The sequence below is a fragment of the Arvicola amphibius genome, chromosome 7, assembly GCF_903992535.2.
Source record: "Arvicola amphibius chromosome 7, mArvAmp1.2, whole genome shotgun sequence".
In the NCBI taxonomy this organism is placed as follows: Eukaryota; Metazoa; Chordata; class Mammalia; order Rodentia; family Cricetidae; genus Arvicola; species Arvicola amphibius.
This window is the reverse complement of record NC_052053.1, coordinates 104,916,448-104,934,173: the sequence shown is the minus strand read 5'-3', so window position 1 is coordinate 104,934,173 and position 17,726 is coordinate 104,916,448. Positions and strand designations below refer to the sequence as shown.

The 17,726-nt window shown below is 46.4% G+C and overlaps 1 protein-coding gene across 1 annotated transcript; it reads right to left on the bottom strand.

Moving 5' to 3' along the window:
* Positions 1–3,583: 3,583 nt before the first annotated feature.
* On the bottom strand, positions 3,584–6,763 carry Tmem30b (transmembrane protein 30B). Its single transcript, XM_038336673.1, has one exon. The coding sequence runs from the start codon at positions 6,548–6,550 to the stop codon at positions 5,489–5,491; it is 1,062 nt and encodes a 353-aa protein (XP_038192601.1). The 5' UTR covers positions 6,551–6,763; the 3' UTR covers positions 3,584–5,488.
* Between the last annotated feature and the right edge of the window lie 10,963 nt (positions 6,764–17,726).

The window sequence follows — 17,726 nt, the reverse complement described above, 5'->3', positions numbered from 1 at the left end:
GCTTTAAAGGCTTGAAGATGAAGATTAGAGTTTTCAATTCTATCGCTCAGTCTGCGTGGGAAGTGTCACAGTTCCTGCATTAGATGTGCTGGCGGAAGCACTGGGCGTGGCCCCCCCATGAAAGCTCCCTCTGAGACAAAGATGGCCCTGCAAATCCCAGGTGAGTGTGGCAGCCTGCATCAGTTTTCAGACTCAGAGAGAGGACACAGGAGAGACCAGATGCAAACCGGTAGTGAGCTCTGGGTTTGATTGAGAACCCCTGCCGCAGTGACTAGATTGGAGCACAGTGGATGGAGATTACCAACAATTTTGGACCTTCCCATGCATGCACAAATACCGATAACCCATACTCAACATACAAATACACATCATGCATACCCTATTGCATATATACATGAAGAGAAGAAAAAAAATAGGAGATGCCTTTACAACTCATAACAAGAATTAATTTGTTTTTAAATGACGAAGCAGGATGGAGAATTCAGAAACTCATGGCTGCACAAGGTTCAGAGAATAAGTGACAGATGAGTGATCAGCCCATAGCAAGACATTGAAATCATTCCCCCCACCCCTTGAGGCTCAGGGAACATTATGGAAGAGATTGGAAAGAATGGAAGGGGCACAGGGTAAGGAGAAGGACTACGAGCTGTCATTTTCAGGGTAAAGCACAGCCATTGTAATTACAACCTCACAGCAGCACTGGGTCTGGGAGAAAAAAACCATCAATAGTCAGGCCATGGATGGAGGAGAGACCCAGGGCACTCTAACTCATAGATTTAGGAAGTGGGCATATGATCACCTTCAGTTGTCCACCCACGGATGACCCCATTAAGTTCCAACAGACACTTCCAGTTCAAGTTAGCCCTGGCTAAATTAAATGGGTAACAAAACTAAGTCAAGAACATAGGAAAAGTTCTGGTAAGGATGAGGGAGGGAGAGTCTCTAATAGGGATGGGAAGGAAATAAGAGAGGGCGTTGGAGAAAGCAATCTCTCTCTCTCTCTCTCTCTCTCTCTCTGTGTGTGTGTGTGTGTGTGAGTGTGTGTATGTGTGTGTGTGTATGAAATCATCTCACTGCAAAATTAATTCCATTAAGTGGTGAAGTAGAAAAGATAGCAAGACAGACCAGCAGATGAGGGTGCTGCCCACTAAGCCTGATGGTGTGAGTCTGAGCCCTAGGATCCACGTGGTAGAAAGATAATAGATTCCCAAGGGATTAGAGAGATGGCTCAACAGTTGCAAACACTCGCTGTTCTTGCAGAGGACCAGGTTCAATTCCTAGCACTCAATAGTAGCTCACAACTATTGATAATTCCAGTTCCAGGGGAGCCAGTGCCTTCTCCTGTCCTCAGGCATCAGGCATTGGACATGGTCCACATACACACAGGATAAAAGCAGAAAAACAAACGGCTCCTGAAAGGTGTCCTCTGCCTTTCCTGTGGATTGTGAACATTTGCTCTTGAGCATGCATCATGTACACATACGTGCGCACGCGTGCGTGTGCGCGCGCACACACACACACAATTAATAAACAAATGTATTTATTAACCTGGAGAAAGACCAGGTTTCTTCATATAACAGGTCTGATTGTCCTGGAACTCACTCTATTAACCAGGCTGGCCTTGAACTCACAGAGATCCACCTGCCTCTCTGCCTCCCAAGTATTGGGATTAAAAGTGTGTGCCACCACCATTCAGGACATGTAATATTTTAAAAAAATAATTAAGCAATCCATTTCAATGGCTGTCACTGCTTCATTCCCTATTAGACTTTTTTGTTGTTGTTGTTGTTTCTAAGAAATACTACTTGAACTATTTTTACACCCATTTATTGTGTGTGCTTGTGCATGTGTGTGGGCATACGTGTGCAAGAGCTTCAGAGTGGAGGTCAGAGAACAATTTTCAGGAGCTGGCTTTCCCCTTTTCACTACATTGGTCCTGGGGCTAGAACTCGGGTTGTCAGGCTCGGCAGCAGGTGCCTTTCCCTACCGAGTCATGTCCCCAGCCAACTCTGCTTATTTTTATAGTTTTGAACAAAATAGAAAAAAAAAAAAAAAACAGAAAGGAATCTATTTCTACCTGATTGGTCTTGGTAACTTTCTAGAAGTCCAGGCATTTTGGTGGAAAAGAGGAATCTGAGGCCACACAATGTCAAGCACCTTGGGCTTCCAGAACAAAGCCCTTTAAGAAAAACAAAATGTCATTATTACTACACATCATTTACAGTTGTCACTGGTTAAGGAAGGTGTTGTTCACCATGGAGCTTAGTGAGGAGTCAGTGTGGAGGGCAGGACCACGAAGGCCCCGACAATAATACCTGTGCTTCTACAGAAAAGATAAATCGCATGCAAACTGATCAACAAGACAAGGGTGCAGGTGAAGAGCGGCTACTCACTCACTCAGTCCCACAAAGTCCTGCCGATTGTGGATTCTGTGGCCGAGCCAGCCCTGTCTTCTCCACAGCTCGCATTGCTGCTGGCTGCTGACCCCATGCCCCCTGGGCATCCTGTCAGCCTAAGGATGTGTCTGGTCCCCTTTCCCTTCCAGCCTTCCCTCCCTGTCAATGACCCCGGTGTGTGCTTGCTCTCATTTCTTAAGAGTTTCTCTGTGTTAGGCGCAGGTAGGCTAACTGAAGCTCGGCGTGCTCTAGAGCCCTCCCTGACACCAGTGCACTGATGATGGCTATCTTCATCCAGGGTGGCAGAGCCATGTGAGTAGGTTTGCCCCAAATGCACACTGCCATTCTCAGTGGGAAAATTAAAAAGGAGCTGATGTACATCATCAGCGACCAGAAACTGCTAAAAAAAATGTAGCCAGTTTTTTACAAAGCGAAGCTATCAAGTGAACTCTCTTCAGGGCCTTAGGTTTGGGGGAAGGCCCTTTAAGCAAATCTATTGTTGGAGAGAGAATTAAGAGAAATTCCGCTGGGAGGGAGATTACTTTTTTAATTGCCATCTAAAATTAACCAGCTGTTTTACCTACAGCCATGTGGGATGTAAATGAATGTCCAGTGCAAATCAAGAATTTACTTTTATTTGGAGTGACGGGTGACTTTAATTCAAGTCCACATAAGGAGCTGGGTGATAACAGAGACTTGCCAAGCACTCTGCGGTGTGGCAGAGGAGTTGTGGTTATAACCTACAAAGTAACGTTTGTTCCAGAGGAACGGTCTGTCCGTGATTTTTAACAATTGTCTAATCAACAGATTGCTGAGTGACTTCAGCTGTGGAGACACTGGAACCTCAGCTTGGTTTTGTTTTTTAATTGTTTACGTTTTTATGGTGGTGTCATCTCTCTAACACCTTCGTTTGTACCTTCATTTCACAAAGTGGGTCGGTTTACTCCTGGTCCAACCGCTGAGGTTCACTCTCGGGTCTCACTCTTAGAAGACACGCCTCCAGCTGGGAAACCCATGAGAACACAATCAATCAGCATCCTGATACTAGACAAAAACGCCACCCAGCACAGGGGTTACTCTGAACGGTGATGCTCCAGCTGCAACGTCACTCCGCTAGCAACGCGAGGCAAATGGCTGGTACCGTCTGTGCCTTTAAGATCACAGGTCAAAAGAGCTAGGTAATGCGATAACAGAGAAAGACAAACACAACCTTTATTCTCTTTCAAAGCCTCGGAAACAAGGCCCGGAACTACAGTTTAATCACAGGATTTTATGTTTCACGGTCTCACATAAAAAGTTATAACAAAAGACTAACGTTGTACAAAAGATAGCAAAATACATAGTTACCCTCAACTACAGAGCAGAAAAATATGTAGCAAACCCACAAGCCGACACAGAAGGGAGCTGACCAGCCAAGCACTCATAATAAATAAAACTTTCTAATAGTACATGTAATGATCAGCATTTCAGTCAAAAATCACAGTCTGGGATCTGGTGTTAAATTTTATCACAATCATAAAGCCAGCACATTGGAATTACTAAGGAATTTTCTGACATCCATAAGAATGCGACCAGATGATTTTCAGTCAGTTTTGAATCTTAGATAGCCATGCGGCGCATCCACAAACAATCAACTATAACAGAAGAAGAGAATGCATGGAAATTACTCACTGTAACTCAATGTTTGACTGCCATAAAAGCAAAAACTTACTGCAAGACTTTGTGCGGCCTTTGGGGAAGGCAAATACATCGATAACCCAAAATAACTGCACTGGGGAGGGGGACCACACCAAGTTAACTGTTCTCTTCAGGAAACCTGGAAGATGGTATCATGGGAAATTTTATTTTCAAGTTCCTTTACGTTATTATTCCATAAAAGGAGGGTTTTAAATGTCCCTTTATTGTACCTTTATTTTATAGCTTTCAATCAATTGTGGGGAATCAAAATCAGCTGAGTGATTTTACCATTAAGGCTGAAATAATCCTGAGTCTATTTTGCATGTAAGAATATGATCCTCAGCATTCTTTAAACATGATCACTAGAAGTGAATTTCATTTGCGAGTAAATTAAAACTGTGTTTAAGATAGCTCTTCGTGAAAATGATACAAATGAATTAAACTATTCCTTTAAGCATTAAAAAATGATAACGTTAATTCACAAGGAACTGTGCAAAGAGGCAAGGGACACTCAGGGTCCCAGGAAAATAGCTTCGCGCTAAGATCACCTCAGTTTCTAAGGTTAAGACACTTCTCCCTGAGTCATGCAAACTGGCCTTGCATTTTCAGGTTTTTCCATAGTGCCTCCTGAAGCATGCTTTTACATTTAATTACGAGTTGGCACACTCCTGCTAGTTTCCCAGAGCTAGCAATTTTTCTCATTCATTCCACAAATTGCAAGCTTCCTATGTTTAAGACCAATCCCGAGTACTCTGATTGTCACTGTTCACGGGAACAAATTATTACTGGAAAAAAACCAAACTCAGGTGAGCGCTTCAGGCCCAGCCTGACTCAAGATTCCCAAATTCAAAGAAAGGTACAGAGACTCTACAGGAAAGGCTGTGCATCCTGGCCTTCCTGGATCAGAACCTAAGAGATTTGATGACTCTTCATCAACTTAAATTTTATCAAATATGCTTTCCCCACTCCTCCAAGCTTCTGCAGGCCATCAGTGACCACCACTCTCTCTCTCTCAGCCCTCCCTCTCCCCATCTATACCTCCCTCCCAGAAATTTGTGTTACTGGCAAAGAAAAAGCTCAGACTCAGAATCAAGATCCAACTGCAGGCTGCTGGGCTTAACGAGATTCAGGCCAGGGATCTCCTCTGCCTTTTGGAATGCCATAACTTTAAGGAGACCCGACATGTCAACTCGGAAAGCCACGGGAGAGATGGGAAGAAATCGCAAGATATGGCATTCGGCAATCCAAAACCCGAGAACAGTATTGTTATCTCTAAGAGGAAGAGGGCGATTCCTTTCTCCAGGCCCTTCATCCACAAGAGGCTATCGGTGAGCTTGAAGTTGTATCAAGGAGCGAAAGGCCACCGCTAAAAGCGGCTTGGCCAAGAAGCAGGAAGGGGTCTTTGGGAAACAGCATCACTCGTCATCGCTGTCATCGTCGTCCTGGTCCTGGTAGCGAATGTAGACGACCAGCATGACAAAGCCCATGAGGATGCAGAGGGAGCCGACGACCAGGTAGGCGATGCCCAGGAAAGGGTTCTTGCCACCCATCCATGAGATGTTGCTTAAGATGATAAGCTTGTGGCCGCCGAAGGCGCGCACCGGGTAGTTGTAGGTGATGTTGACACGGTAGGCACCCCGGGGCAGGCCGGCCGAGTAGTTGCCCTGACGGATGCGCGCGTACAGCTTGCGAAAGGTGGGCAGCGCCGCCGTGCGCATCCACACCACGAAGTCCTGGTTGATGAAGCCGGTGTTGTTGGGATCGGGACTGAGCTCGTAAACCGGCCGGTGCCAGTTGGGCGGCGGCGCCGTGCCGCGGAAAGCCAGCGCCAGGCTGCCGTTCACCAGGGGCGGGTTGCGGAACTTGACGTGGTAGTCGGTCCACCAAGCGATGGCGGTGCGATCGAGAGGCACCTCGACGTAGGGTCCCCCGGGCTGGCGCTGGTGCCACAGCGTGAAGGAGTCGTTGAAGAGGCTGTTGGCGATGGCGCCACAGGGCGCGATGGGCAGGCCGGTGGCGCTGAGCTGGTAGGGGGCGCACTCGTTGGCCGGGTGGCGCAGCGCGCTGACCAGGCCGCTGAGCTGCGCGTCGTCGCGGGACACGCCGTAGCGCCGGTTGTTCTGATAGAAGTTGGACAGCTCGTAGTAGAGGTAGACCGGGCCCGGGAAGAGCTCGGGCAGCGAGAAGTACCAGGCGCACGAGCAGTTGGGCGGCGGTGCGCGGCCCTGGCCCTCGGCGGCGCACAGCGAGCAGTTGCCGGTGCCGCCGTCGCCGGTGTAGTCGTACTCCAGCTCCTTGATGCCGTTGGAGGAGTAGAAGAGGCCCAGGCCCAGGCCGATGAAAGCCAGGCCGGCGCAGAAGAAGAGAGGCAGCGTGATGCCGGCCGAGAGCAGCGGCTGCCAGGCCGGGAGACGCTGCTGCGTGAAGGCCGTGTTGTCGGGCTGGTGCGCGCCCCGCGCCGTGGCGCTCCAGGTCATGGCGAGAGCTCGGCCGGTCGCCCGCGGCGGGGTCTCAGCCCGGGGGCCTGCGCCTCCCCCTCTCCCGCCTCTGCGCGCGCGCACGCGCGCGTTCTCCCGGCTCGACGGCTGCTCCCCGGGCCCGCCTCCCGCCCGCGCAGGTGCGCCCGGCCCGCCCTCCGCGCAGGTGAGGTGGACGGCCAGGTACCCGGCGTCCACCCAGACTCCTTGGTTCAGTTCCGCCACCACCCAGGTGACCTGAGACGGCTCCGCCCCTGCGTGGCGCCCTTCCCAGGTGAGCAGGGCGGGGTTCCCCAACTCACCAGGCCGGCTCTGGCTCCTCGGCTCTCAACGTACAGCTCTCCCTCCGCCTTCACCCCCCCCCCAGTTCACTGTGAGTGATGGGATCTGAGTAGCTCATACCTTTGGTCAGGCAGCCACATCCCTTTCTGCCCTCGAGCCACTTTCTCCCAGGCACAAACCCGCCTTCAAGCATGGAGTTCCACCCCAGAGCTCATTCCAGGGTGGGGTTCTGTTGGCTTGATTATTTATTAACTTGTTAAGGTTGTTAATCCTCGATGCGTAAGGAAAAGGGTGAGTCTTCAGGAGGTTTTCACTTAGTTTTCCAGCTCAGGTTGTAGTATTTCAGTATCTACTCCCACCCCCAACCCCGACTCTCCTTTACCGAAGGGACAATGACTTCGTAGCCAGATGTTCCAGTCTGGCTTAATAACTACGAAAGGTGGAAAGTTCTGTAATAAAAAAAAAATGAAATTTTAAAAAAGAATCTAAGACTAGGAGAGTTTGTGGCCTTTGTCTTCTCTAGGTGGTGGGAGAAACCACCAAGTAGGGGAAAAATGCTGTGGACTCCACGTGACTTTTTTTTTCAGATTGCCTGCTTGACCAGTCAGGTCCTAGGAGATCTAGCTGATATCCAGTCAAGGACAATTGACCTGCTTGGCCTAAGAAAGGTGAACTAGAAGGATTTATCAACGGTGTTAAAACTAATTAGCTCTAAGTGTTGCCTGGGACTCAGTTTTTATTTGTTTTGTTGTTTTTGAATCTAGGTTGATTAGAGCACACCAGAGCCTGGTTCATGCCGTATTAAATCCTCCTTAGCTACTGAAGCCCACTCACATCTCCAGCTGATAAAGTGCCAATAACTTCAGTGCTGTCTCGGTTAAACTTCCACACCTGTATTACATATTGCACTCAGGAACCACTCAAAACCCACCGAAACTTGGAAAGTTGGAATACTTGTTTAAAATAGTTTTAAAAGCTGTCTTCCAAGTTTTCAGCCCTCTGCTGAACAGTGTAGAAGACAAAAGGAAGTGAGACAAAGTGGAGCCTTTGTAGCCCCCCCAGATGGTGCTGCCCAGGCTGCTGTTTGTTTTTGTCAACTTGGCACAAACTAGAGTTATCAGAGGAGAAGGATTACTGGCCTGTAGGCAAGTCTGTGGGGTATTGTTTGGTTAATAAATGCCGTGATTGCTGCCACCTTTGGGCAGATAGCCCTGGAATACATAAGAAAACAAGGAACTGGTCGGTGGTGGACACCTTTAATCCCAGCACTTGGGAGGCAGAGGCAGGTGGATCTCTGTGAGTTCAAGGACAGCCTGATCTACAAAGCGAGTTACAGGACAGTCAGGACTGTTACACAGAGAAACGCTGTCTGGAGGGACCCATGGGAAGCAAGCCAGTAAGCAATGTTCCTCCATGTCTTCTGCTTTAGTTCCCACATTCAGGCTCCTGCCCCAGCTTCCTTTGACAATGGCCTGTGATGTGGAAGAGCTAAGCCCTATCCTCCCCAGGCTGCTTTTTGCCACGGTATTTTTATCACAGGCATAGACAGACACGTATTCCTTAGGGGTAAGAATCAAAGCAGCCAGGAGCTAGCATATAACCACATATCAAGCTGTACACACTGTTTAGTCAAAAGTGAGACCCCAGCCTTCTAACACCCCTATATCCAAAGAGTCTGGAATGTAATATTGAGTTGGAAGTGTCACCCCAGACCCTGGCCTGGGAATTGCCAAGTACTTGGACTCCAATTCCCAACCTGCCAAGTGCTTGGACTCCAACTCCCATCCTGCCAAGTGCTGACCTTTCCCTGGGGAGGGTCAGGACCACTCCCACAGGGTATTTAGGCGTGCAATGGAAAAAGGAACACATGGTTTTGGGTTTTGCGTGTGTTCTCTCTGTGTCTCCCCTCCCCCTATGCTCCCAGCCACCCAAGAGTGCCGCATTTATTAAACGCGGGCATTTGTAATTCAGCCCAGTCTGGTTTGATTGGAGTTCTTTGAGGCGTTGAAGAGGCCCATCTTAAGATTTTTCTTAACACATACGAGACTGGCACTAAAATTAAAAAGCAAAATTATTTTAACAGTGGAAAGTTGATTTTCTCCCATTGAATGGATGTAGGTAGGAAGTGCTAGCTGTTGGAGAATATTGCGGAAGACCCCGCTGTCTTCAATTCTATCTCTAGACCTTATAAGTCCCCAGAGTATGGTCCATTCCCTCTTACACTCTTTTTTTTTTTTTTCTGACACAAGAATAAGCAGATCAGGGCTGGAGAGATGGCTCAGTGGTTAAGAGCATTGCCTGCTCTTCCAAAGGTCCTGAGTTCAATTCCCAGCAACCACATGGTGGCTCACAACCATCTGTAATGAGATCTGGTGCCCTCTTATGGCCCGCAGACATACACACAGACAAAATATTGTATACATAATAAATAAATAAATAAGCATAAAAAAGAATAAGCAGATCTCTTTACCCTTCTGGTGACATCCTCACACCCTTCTGTTGGATCAGGCTACAGGAAGGAATTGGTTCTCACAACTTTATCTAATGAATCTTCAGTCTAAAGCTAAAGGAACTCAGGGCCTTTTCTCCACTACCCTTCTTCCTGGATTTCCCAAAGGCAATAGTTTACTCATTCTGCTGATTAAGGTAAAAATAACACAGTGCTGTTTCCCAAGTGGCCCATTGGCCACGATGGGTGGTGGATACCAGGCAGGGAATACCTCAGTAAAGATGGCGGGACTTGGCCACCTGACCTGGCCATCAGTTAAGATGGTGGCAAAGTCACCTGGCTCTCAATTAAGATGGCGGTAAGGTCACCTGACCTCAGTCAAAATGGCAACAGTTACATGTTGTATGGAAAAGCCATGTTTTTTGAGCTGAGGGAGTTTTAAACATAATTACAAGAGATACCTAGAGGCATGATCTGCTCTGTCACTGAGCTGTCGCACCACAAGCCATGGTGGGGAACAAAGGCTGGAATTGAAAACAGCTGCTTCCTGGATCTGACCAATCTTGTCGGCAGTGGTAGAGGTGGCAGGGACAGTTTGAGGAAAAGTGGAGCCGGTGGGACACCTGCGGAGCATTTACAGGCAGGTGACTGATAGTTTGAGGGTTTATACCATAGCTGAAAATGCGAAAACACCACAGGGCCTATAGGAGGACACAGAGGCGATACCGCAAAGCCTGGAGGAAGACATCTCTTCTCTACAGGCAGGGTGTTAAAGCCTGACTGGCTCTGGTCTAGGTGATTCAGAAGCCAGCGTGTGCAGTGCTAGCATGGGAGGACTGACCCTGGGTAGTCTGATCATGTTTTTAGCTATGGAAAGCAACCAGAGATGAATGTCAGTGAAGGGCTCAACCATAGCCTTGAAGGCTGTGGTTGGCCGACTGGAAGGGGAAAACTTACCACCGAAGCCACTGGTGTGCATAGAGGTTGGTGTTAGGCAGATAGAAAGTAGAGCTGTTGTAAAGAAATCGTTACAATCTGGTTCCAGAGCCCAGGGTTCCAAGTTTCCTCAGCCAACCCACCTGTGAGCAGGAGGAAACATGGAGAGAGCCTGGCCGAGTCACAAGCACCAATGTGTACACACTTCTTAGAGGGACAAGTGGCGTTCAGCCACCTGAGATTGAGCAATAACAGGTCAGATACACCCCTCTCAATTCCCTGGTCCTAATTTTTTTTTCCTAAACTTAACTTTGTCCTCTGTTCTGTCAATACCTTAAACAGGTGTAAGAGACACCAGACATTTCTATACCACAAACCCCAGACAGGAACAAAGAAACCAGCTACTCCAGGATGTGACCAAGACCCAGCTTTCTCAGGTTCCCCCCAAGAGGAAGCCCACAAATAAGCAGGAAGCAGTCTTGAGAATCTGCCACCCCAAGTCTTTTAACCTGTTGTGATTAACTTTCTACCTTTTTGTTATAAAAAAAAAAAAAAGAGATGGGAATGTAATGGTCTGTCCTGTCCCTTTAAGAGACAAGCCCCTCCCACGCCCCCATCTGCTGAGGCAGGCTGATCTTCAGCTTCCCCTTCTAGCCTGAGTTTCTCCCTTTCCATCTCTCTCCCAAAGAGGCAGTTTCTGCCTCTCTCCCTTCCTCCCCCTCCCACCCTGCCGCTCTTCTCCCTTCTCCCCTTTTCCCTTTTCCCTCCATAACCCACTAAGTAAAACCCACTTTCTCTGCATGGCATGCCTATCCTTCTCTCTCACCTGACGAGGCTGTGGCTCCTCGTGAGACCAATGGACCCGCCAACCAGCTCTCACCTGCCTCATGGCTTCCTGCCTAGGACTCACTGGCACTCATGGCCCTTGGGGGAACTGCAGTGTTTTTTCCATAACGGAGGGGTTAGCTGCCATCAGGAGAGGGAGGGAGGGGAAATAGGTAGTGACAAAAGGGAGCCCTCTAGATATTTGTAAAAAGAGGAGAAAAGGCCAGTGATACTGACCTAGAAGAACTTGTACCCTAAACGAAAGACCTCTTTCTAGCTGGGAGAGGCATGCTGTTTGGGGGGAAGATGATGGCACAGACGAGGCTGTACTCAGGTCTGGTAAGCTAGTGCCTTGTTGGCTCTGAAAACCAGAGAGTGAGAGGGAAGGACAGAGGAAGGAGACAACTGGACTTTAGGCTCAGCCAGTTTTCCTGTAAGAATTCTTTCTGCCTAGAGCTGGTGACACAGTAGCCCCAGCCACTGGAGAGCCTGGTGGGAGTGAGACCCTGAGGCCAGGCATTCCTTCCGTGCAATAAAAGGCACTAGGAGAAGGAAGGGGTGGTATGAGTGGGCTGAAGGGAGGGCTGAGGGCTTGGGAAGAGGGCGTCTGTCAGGAATTCACGAAGGGTTTACTGGGGAGTCATACATCTCAGGCTCAGGCTAGACCCAGCTTCAGGGGTTTTCTGGAGAAATGGATTGGAAAAGAAAATAGTCACCATCTTACGATCCCTGTGGAGGGGCAGCTAAAGTGATGAGTCGGTATTTCAGAGAATTGAGCCAAGCTGGTGATCCAGAGAGGCGGAGGCTCCACTGGGCTGGCTGATGACAAGAAAGACTGAGGTGGGATGGTGAAGACTGGGGTGAAGTGGTGCTGTGATCCATTCAACCAAGTTTAACTGGAAAACATGTAAAGAAAACAATTTCCTCTGTGCTGAATATGTTGAGACATTTCTCATGTCCTTCCCTAGGCAATATAGGACATTTCTTGCATTGCCAGAAATTTAGAGGTAGTTTAAAGTATTCAGGTGACTATACTATACCAGTTTGTGTCGGGTATTTGAGCATCTGCAGATCTTGGCATCCTTCAGGGTTCCTGGAACCAGCGTCCCTAGGATTTTAAGGGATGGCTATATGAGTCCTGTTTCCTGTACCAGCTCATGAATTCAGAGAGTCTAGGAACTGATATAAACCATGTGCCCCTCAGAACTCATTGCATGACAACAGCTCTGGGCTTGGGCCTTTGCTTTTCTTATACATGTCATCATAATGTATTAGAAGATGCTTGGATCATGGGAACTCTTTCTAGTACCAATCACATGAAGAAATGCATTCATTCTGCATGATTATTTATTGTATCAATCTTAGGAGAACTGGAGGGAGAGAAAGTTCTCATCCAAATACTAAAACTATTTCATTCTTGCCCTATTTTTTTTTCTAGGTTTTAACCAAGTAAGTATTTAATTTTAATTGGTTATAATTAGCATAAAATAAATGGTCATTCTACTTGCCAAATCACTGCCTTTTGGAAGGAAATGAAGAATGAGATAAATATTTTGTATGCTCCTTTGTATTTTGTCTTCTTTGCTGTCATCTTCTCCTTTTTTCCTTCTTTCTCTCTGCCAGCGCCTTTCCCAGCTTCTTTTTTCTCCAGTGCTGGGGACCCAGCTCAGGGCTTTGCATATGCAGAGCTGGTGTCACCACTGAGATACAGCCCCAGGCTTCTTTGTCACTTTCTGGCAGTTCTGTAATTCATAGGTCTGTCATTGTTAATTGTCCTCCTGTTGTTGGACATATGGAGCTTTACTTTGTCAGCATTCGAAGGTATGTGTAGTGAACTTTGGCATATAATTAAAAAATTATTCTCTAAAGATTAATTTCTAAAGTAACAAAAGGGCTTAAAATTCAAACGCTTAAATATATGGGCAGTAAGAGTCTTTCAAACTGTCACACAATGCATTTATTTTGCTACTTAAGCAAAATGTTGTCTTAAAAAAATCTATTTTTAACCAAGGAATATATTTACTCTATGTTAATAAGCTGTCAGACACTGGAGAGTCCCCTGATGTTGGGGTAAGAATGCCAGCCTGGCATTAAGGAAGTCCCGTTTACTCTAGAGTAAGGAGCTAGCTGTGTGACTGTAGTCAAGTTGCTTCATTTTTTTTCTAGCCTTACAACTGTTTACCTGTATGAATGTGTTTATCATGATGATAGTTAATATCTCCTTCCATGGGATGATTTCTGTTCCTAGTCATCTGTGCTGGCTAGTTTTATGTCAACTTGATACAAGCTAAAGTCATCTGAGAGGAGGGAACCTCAGTTGGGAAAATGGCTCCATAAAATCAGGCTGTAGGCAAGTCTGTAAGGCACTTTTTTAGTTAGTGATTGATGTGAGTGGGTGCCCATTGTTGGTGGTGCCATCCCTAGGCTGGTAGTCCTGGAGTCTGTGAGGATGCAGGTTGAGCGAACCAGTAAGCAGCACCCCTCCATGGCCTCTGTATTAGCTCCTGACTCCAGGTTCCTACCCTCACTGCTTTTGATGATGAACTGTTATATGTGACTGTGAGCCAAATAAACCTTTCCTACCCAGGTTGCTTTTGGTCATGGTGTTTCACCCCCAGCAACAATAACCCTAAGATGTCATCTTAAAGGAGTTTCATAGCAATCACTCATTGAATGAGAAGGTACCAGTTATTATCTTCTGTGGGTCAGACACCCTTTAGTTATTTCCTCTACTTCAGAGCATGAACCAACCAGGTGAGGTCAGTTGTCATTCCCGATGAATGGATGCAGAACCAGGATTCTGACTAACGGGATAGAGATGGCCCAGGTTCTCACAGTAGTAAGTAAGAGATGAAGGGTTCAAAGGTCAACTTAATTCTAGGGTCCTGCATTTCAACCACAACACTAAAATTCCTTGACTTAATTTCTCCTAAAGGAACTCAGAAGACTCCAACTTTGAACCAGTTTGCAGTATTGCAGGTAAGTTTTTAAACCCCAGAGATAACAGTCATTTCATTCACGGAGCAAGGGGTTCCAGAACATCTGAGCTGCCTTTATTTTTGTTTTTGCAAAGCCTTTGTTTTCAAGCCAACTTTTGCATATCTGTTTCTCTTGCTAAAGTAAAAATAACTTCACTTGTCTGGCTCTCCGAAGGTATTGCATGTATTTTATTTAATTCATGACTATTTATGTTACAGTAATGGAGTCTGGGGTTTTAATTGGTGTTCCCTTATATCAGTTTATACTGCTTAAGATTGTTGCCTATTACTCTGCCCGTGGGGCAGCTTTTATTTAAAAGGAATCAAATTAAATTGCCTCATAAAATTACAGCATGTGTTCAGAAAAGTTTCTAAAATTCCATGTGTCTGGACTTCAATTTTCATTAAAATTTGTGCTCAGGAGCCTTCCTTTTTCCAATGTTATGGGGTGGTGCCCCCTGGTGGAAGTTCACCTCAGCCAGCCCTGAAGGAGGTTCAAAACACAGGCACAACTTCTTTCCCCTTGGGGCGGTTCTTTGTCACCACCGAAAGGTCAGAAATGACAGAGGTAAAAGACGTCAGATTAACCCGGGAAGATGGGGCTGGTTCCCAACAGTGTAGAGAATTTGCCTGTGGAGTTAGTGCCTGGCAGGAGAGACTCCACAGAAGGGAGAGGCAAGTTGGGAGACAGCATCGAGACCAGAACTATGTGTGGAAAGAGGAAACAGAATTGAATCAAAACTGAAATAGGCTGTCCCAGGTCTCAGGGAAGAGGACTCAGCACCAAGGGTGAGGACTGGAAACTGGAAGGGGACACGAAGACAGAACTGCATTTAGAGAACCAGTCTGCGGAAAGAGGCTGTCTCTTTGGCCATGCTTTCCCTGACAGAGGGAAACTTGCTAGTTTAGGGAAGGCATCACCTCCATGACGACAAACTGATTCTTTAGCTCAGCGACAGTACCTACTGGAAAGTTTAGGATGTCCTTACAAACGTACCAGGAAAAAAATTCAATATTTAAAAAGTTTTCACTGGGTGGTGGTACACATCTTTAATTCCAACACTCAAGAGGCAGAGGCAGGCAGATGCCTGTGAGTTTGAGGCCAGCCTGCTCTACAGAGTGAGTTCCAGGACAGCCAAGGAAAACAGAGAAACCTTGTCTCAAAAAAGAAGCAAACAAACAAAATCCCACAAATAAATGCACAGTAAATGTTTTGTGGGACATTTATTCTTTCAAATAGGTTTTAATTATTTAATGTTTAAAAGATATTGTTGAAAATGGTGCATAACTGGATGCTGACATGTAGAAGAATGAAAATAGATCCATATCTATCCTCATGCACAAAACTCAAGTCCAAATGGGTCAAAAACCTCAACATAAATCCAGCCACACTGAACCCCGTAGAAGAGAAAGTGGGAAGTAGCCTTGAACGCACGGGCACAGGAGACCACTTCCTAAATATGACACCAGAAGCACAGACACTGACAGCAACAATAAATAAATGGGACCTCCTGAAACTGAGAAGCTTCTGTAGGGCAAGGGTGCAATCAATAAGATAAAACAGCAGCCAACTGACTGGGAAAAGGTCTTCACCAACCCCATATCTGACAGAGGAACTGATTTCCAAAATCTATAAGGAACTCAAGAAACTAGATATCAAAGTACCAAATAATCCAATTTAAAAAAATGGGATACAGATCTAAACAGAGAATTCTCAACAGAAGAATTTCAAATGGCTGAAAGACAATTAAGGAATTGCTCAACAATTAAGGGAAATGCAAATCAAAGTGACTCTGAGATTCCATCTTACACCAGTCAGAATGGCTAAGATCAAAAACACCAATGACAGCTTATGCTGGAGAGGATGTGGAGTAAGGGGAACACTCCTCCATTGCTGGTGGGAGTGCCATCTTGTACAGCCACTTTGGAAATCAATATGGCAGTTTGTCAGAAAAATGGGAATCAATCTACTTCAAGACCCCACAATACCACTCTTGGGTATATACCCAAAGGATGCACACTCATACCACAAGATAATTTGCTCAGCTATGTTCATAGCAGCATTATTCACAATAGCCAGAGCCTGGAAACAACCTACATGCCCCTCAACCAAAGAATAGATAAATACAATGTGGTACATTTACACAATGGAGTACTACTCAGTGGTGAAAAACAATGACATTTAAAAATTTGCAGGCAAATGGATGAAACTAGAAAAACACCCTGAGTGAGGTAATCCAGACCCAGAAAGCAAACATGGTATGTACTCACTCATAAGTGGATATTAGACATAAAGCAAAGGATAACCAGTCTATAATCCATGACCCCAGAGAAGCTAGGTAACAAGGAGAACCGTAAAAGAGACATACATGGATCCCCCTGGGAATGGGAAATAGACAAGAACTACTAAGAAAATCGGAAGCATGGGTGGGGGGAGGGTAGTAGGAGAGGGGGAGGGGAGAAGGGAAGTGGGGAGGAGAACATTAGGGAATGGAATGACTAAGATGGGAGGGCAGAGAAGGAAAGCAAGGAAAGAGATACTTTGATTGAGGGAGCCATTATGGGGCTAGCAAGAAACCTGGCACTAGGGAAATGGCCAGGGATCCACAAAGATGATCCCAGCTAAGACCCTAAGCGATAGTGGAGAAGGTACCTGCACTGGCCTTCCCCTGTAATCAGACTGATGACTACCTTAATTGTCACCATAGAAACTTCATCCAGCAACTGACGGAAGCAGATGCAGAGATTCACAGTTAAGCACTGGGCGGAGCTCCCAGAGTCCAGTCAAAGAGAGGAAGGATCGATAATATGAGCAATGGGGTCAAGACCATGATGGGGATACCCACAGAAACAGCTGACCTGAGCTAGTGGGAGCTCACTGACTCTGGACAGTGGGGGAACCTGCATGGGCCCAAACTAGGCCCTCTGAATGTGGGTGACAGTTGTGTAGCTGGGGCAGTCTGTGGGGCCACTGGCAGTGGGACCATGATTTATCTCCAATGCTTGAACTGGCTTTTTGGAGCCCATTCTATTTGAAGGGATACTTTGCTCAGACTAGATATAAGGGGGAGGGCCTTGATCCTGCCTCAAAGTAATGTGTCAGACTTTGTTGATTCCCCATGGGAAGTCTTATCCTCTCTGAGGATTGGATGGGGGGTGGGGTAGATGGAAGGTGGGGGGACCCGGGGAGGAAGAGGGAACTGAGATTGGTATGTAAAATGAGAAAAGATTGTTTAAAAAAATAAAAAAGTAACCACCCCCCCCAAAAAAAAAGAAAAGAAAAGAAAGAAAGAAAGAAAGAAAGAAAGAAAGAAAGAAAGAAAGAAAGAGGAGGTATTTGGATTGTGGCTATAATTGATATTATTTAAAATTTAAAATAGCACCTGATATGATATTATTATGATGTTGGTTCAATCCAACAGTATATATCTTCTTCAATAATTTGTCTTTCAGTAAAGCCTGTCTTCTCTATGTGGGTTAGTTATTTGTAGTTCTTTGTTAGAGGAGCCTGCTTGTTGGTTCGCTCAGCCCCGAAATAATCACAGAAACCACATTATTTAAAACACTGCTTGGCCCATTAGCTCTAGCTTTTTATTGGCTAACTCTTACATATTAATGTAACCCATGTGTATCGCCATGTGGCTGTGGCTAACTGGCTAAAGTTCTGGTGTCTGTCTCTGGCAGGGATACATGGCTTCTCTCGAAC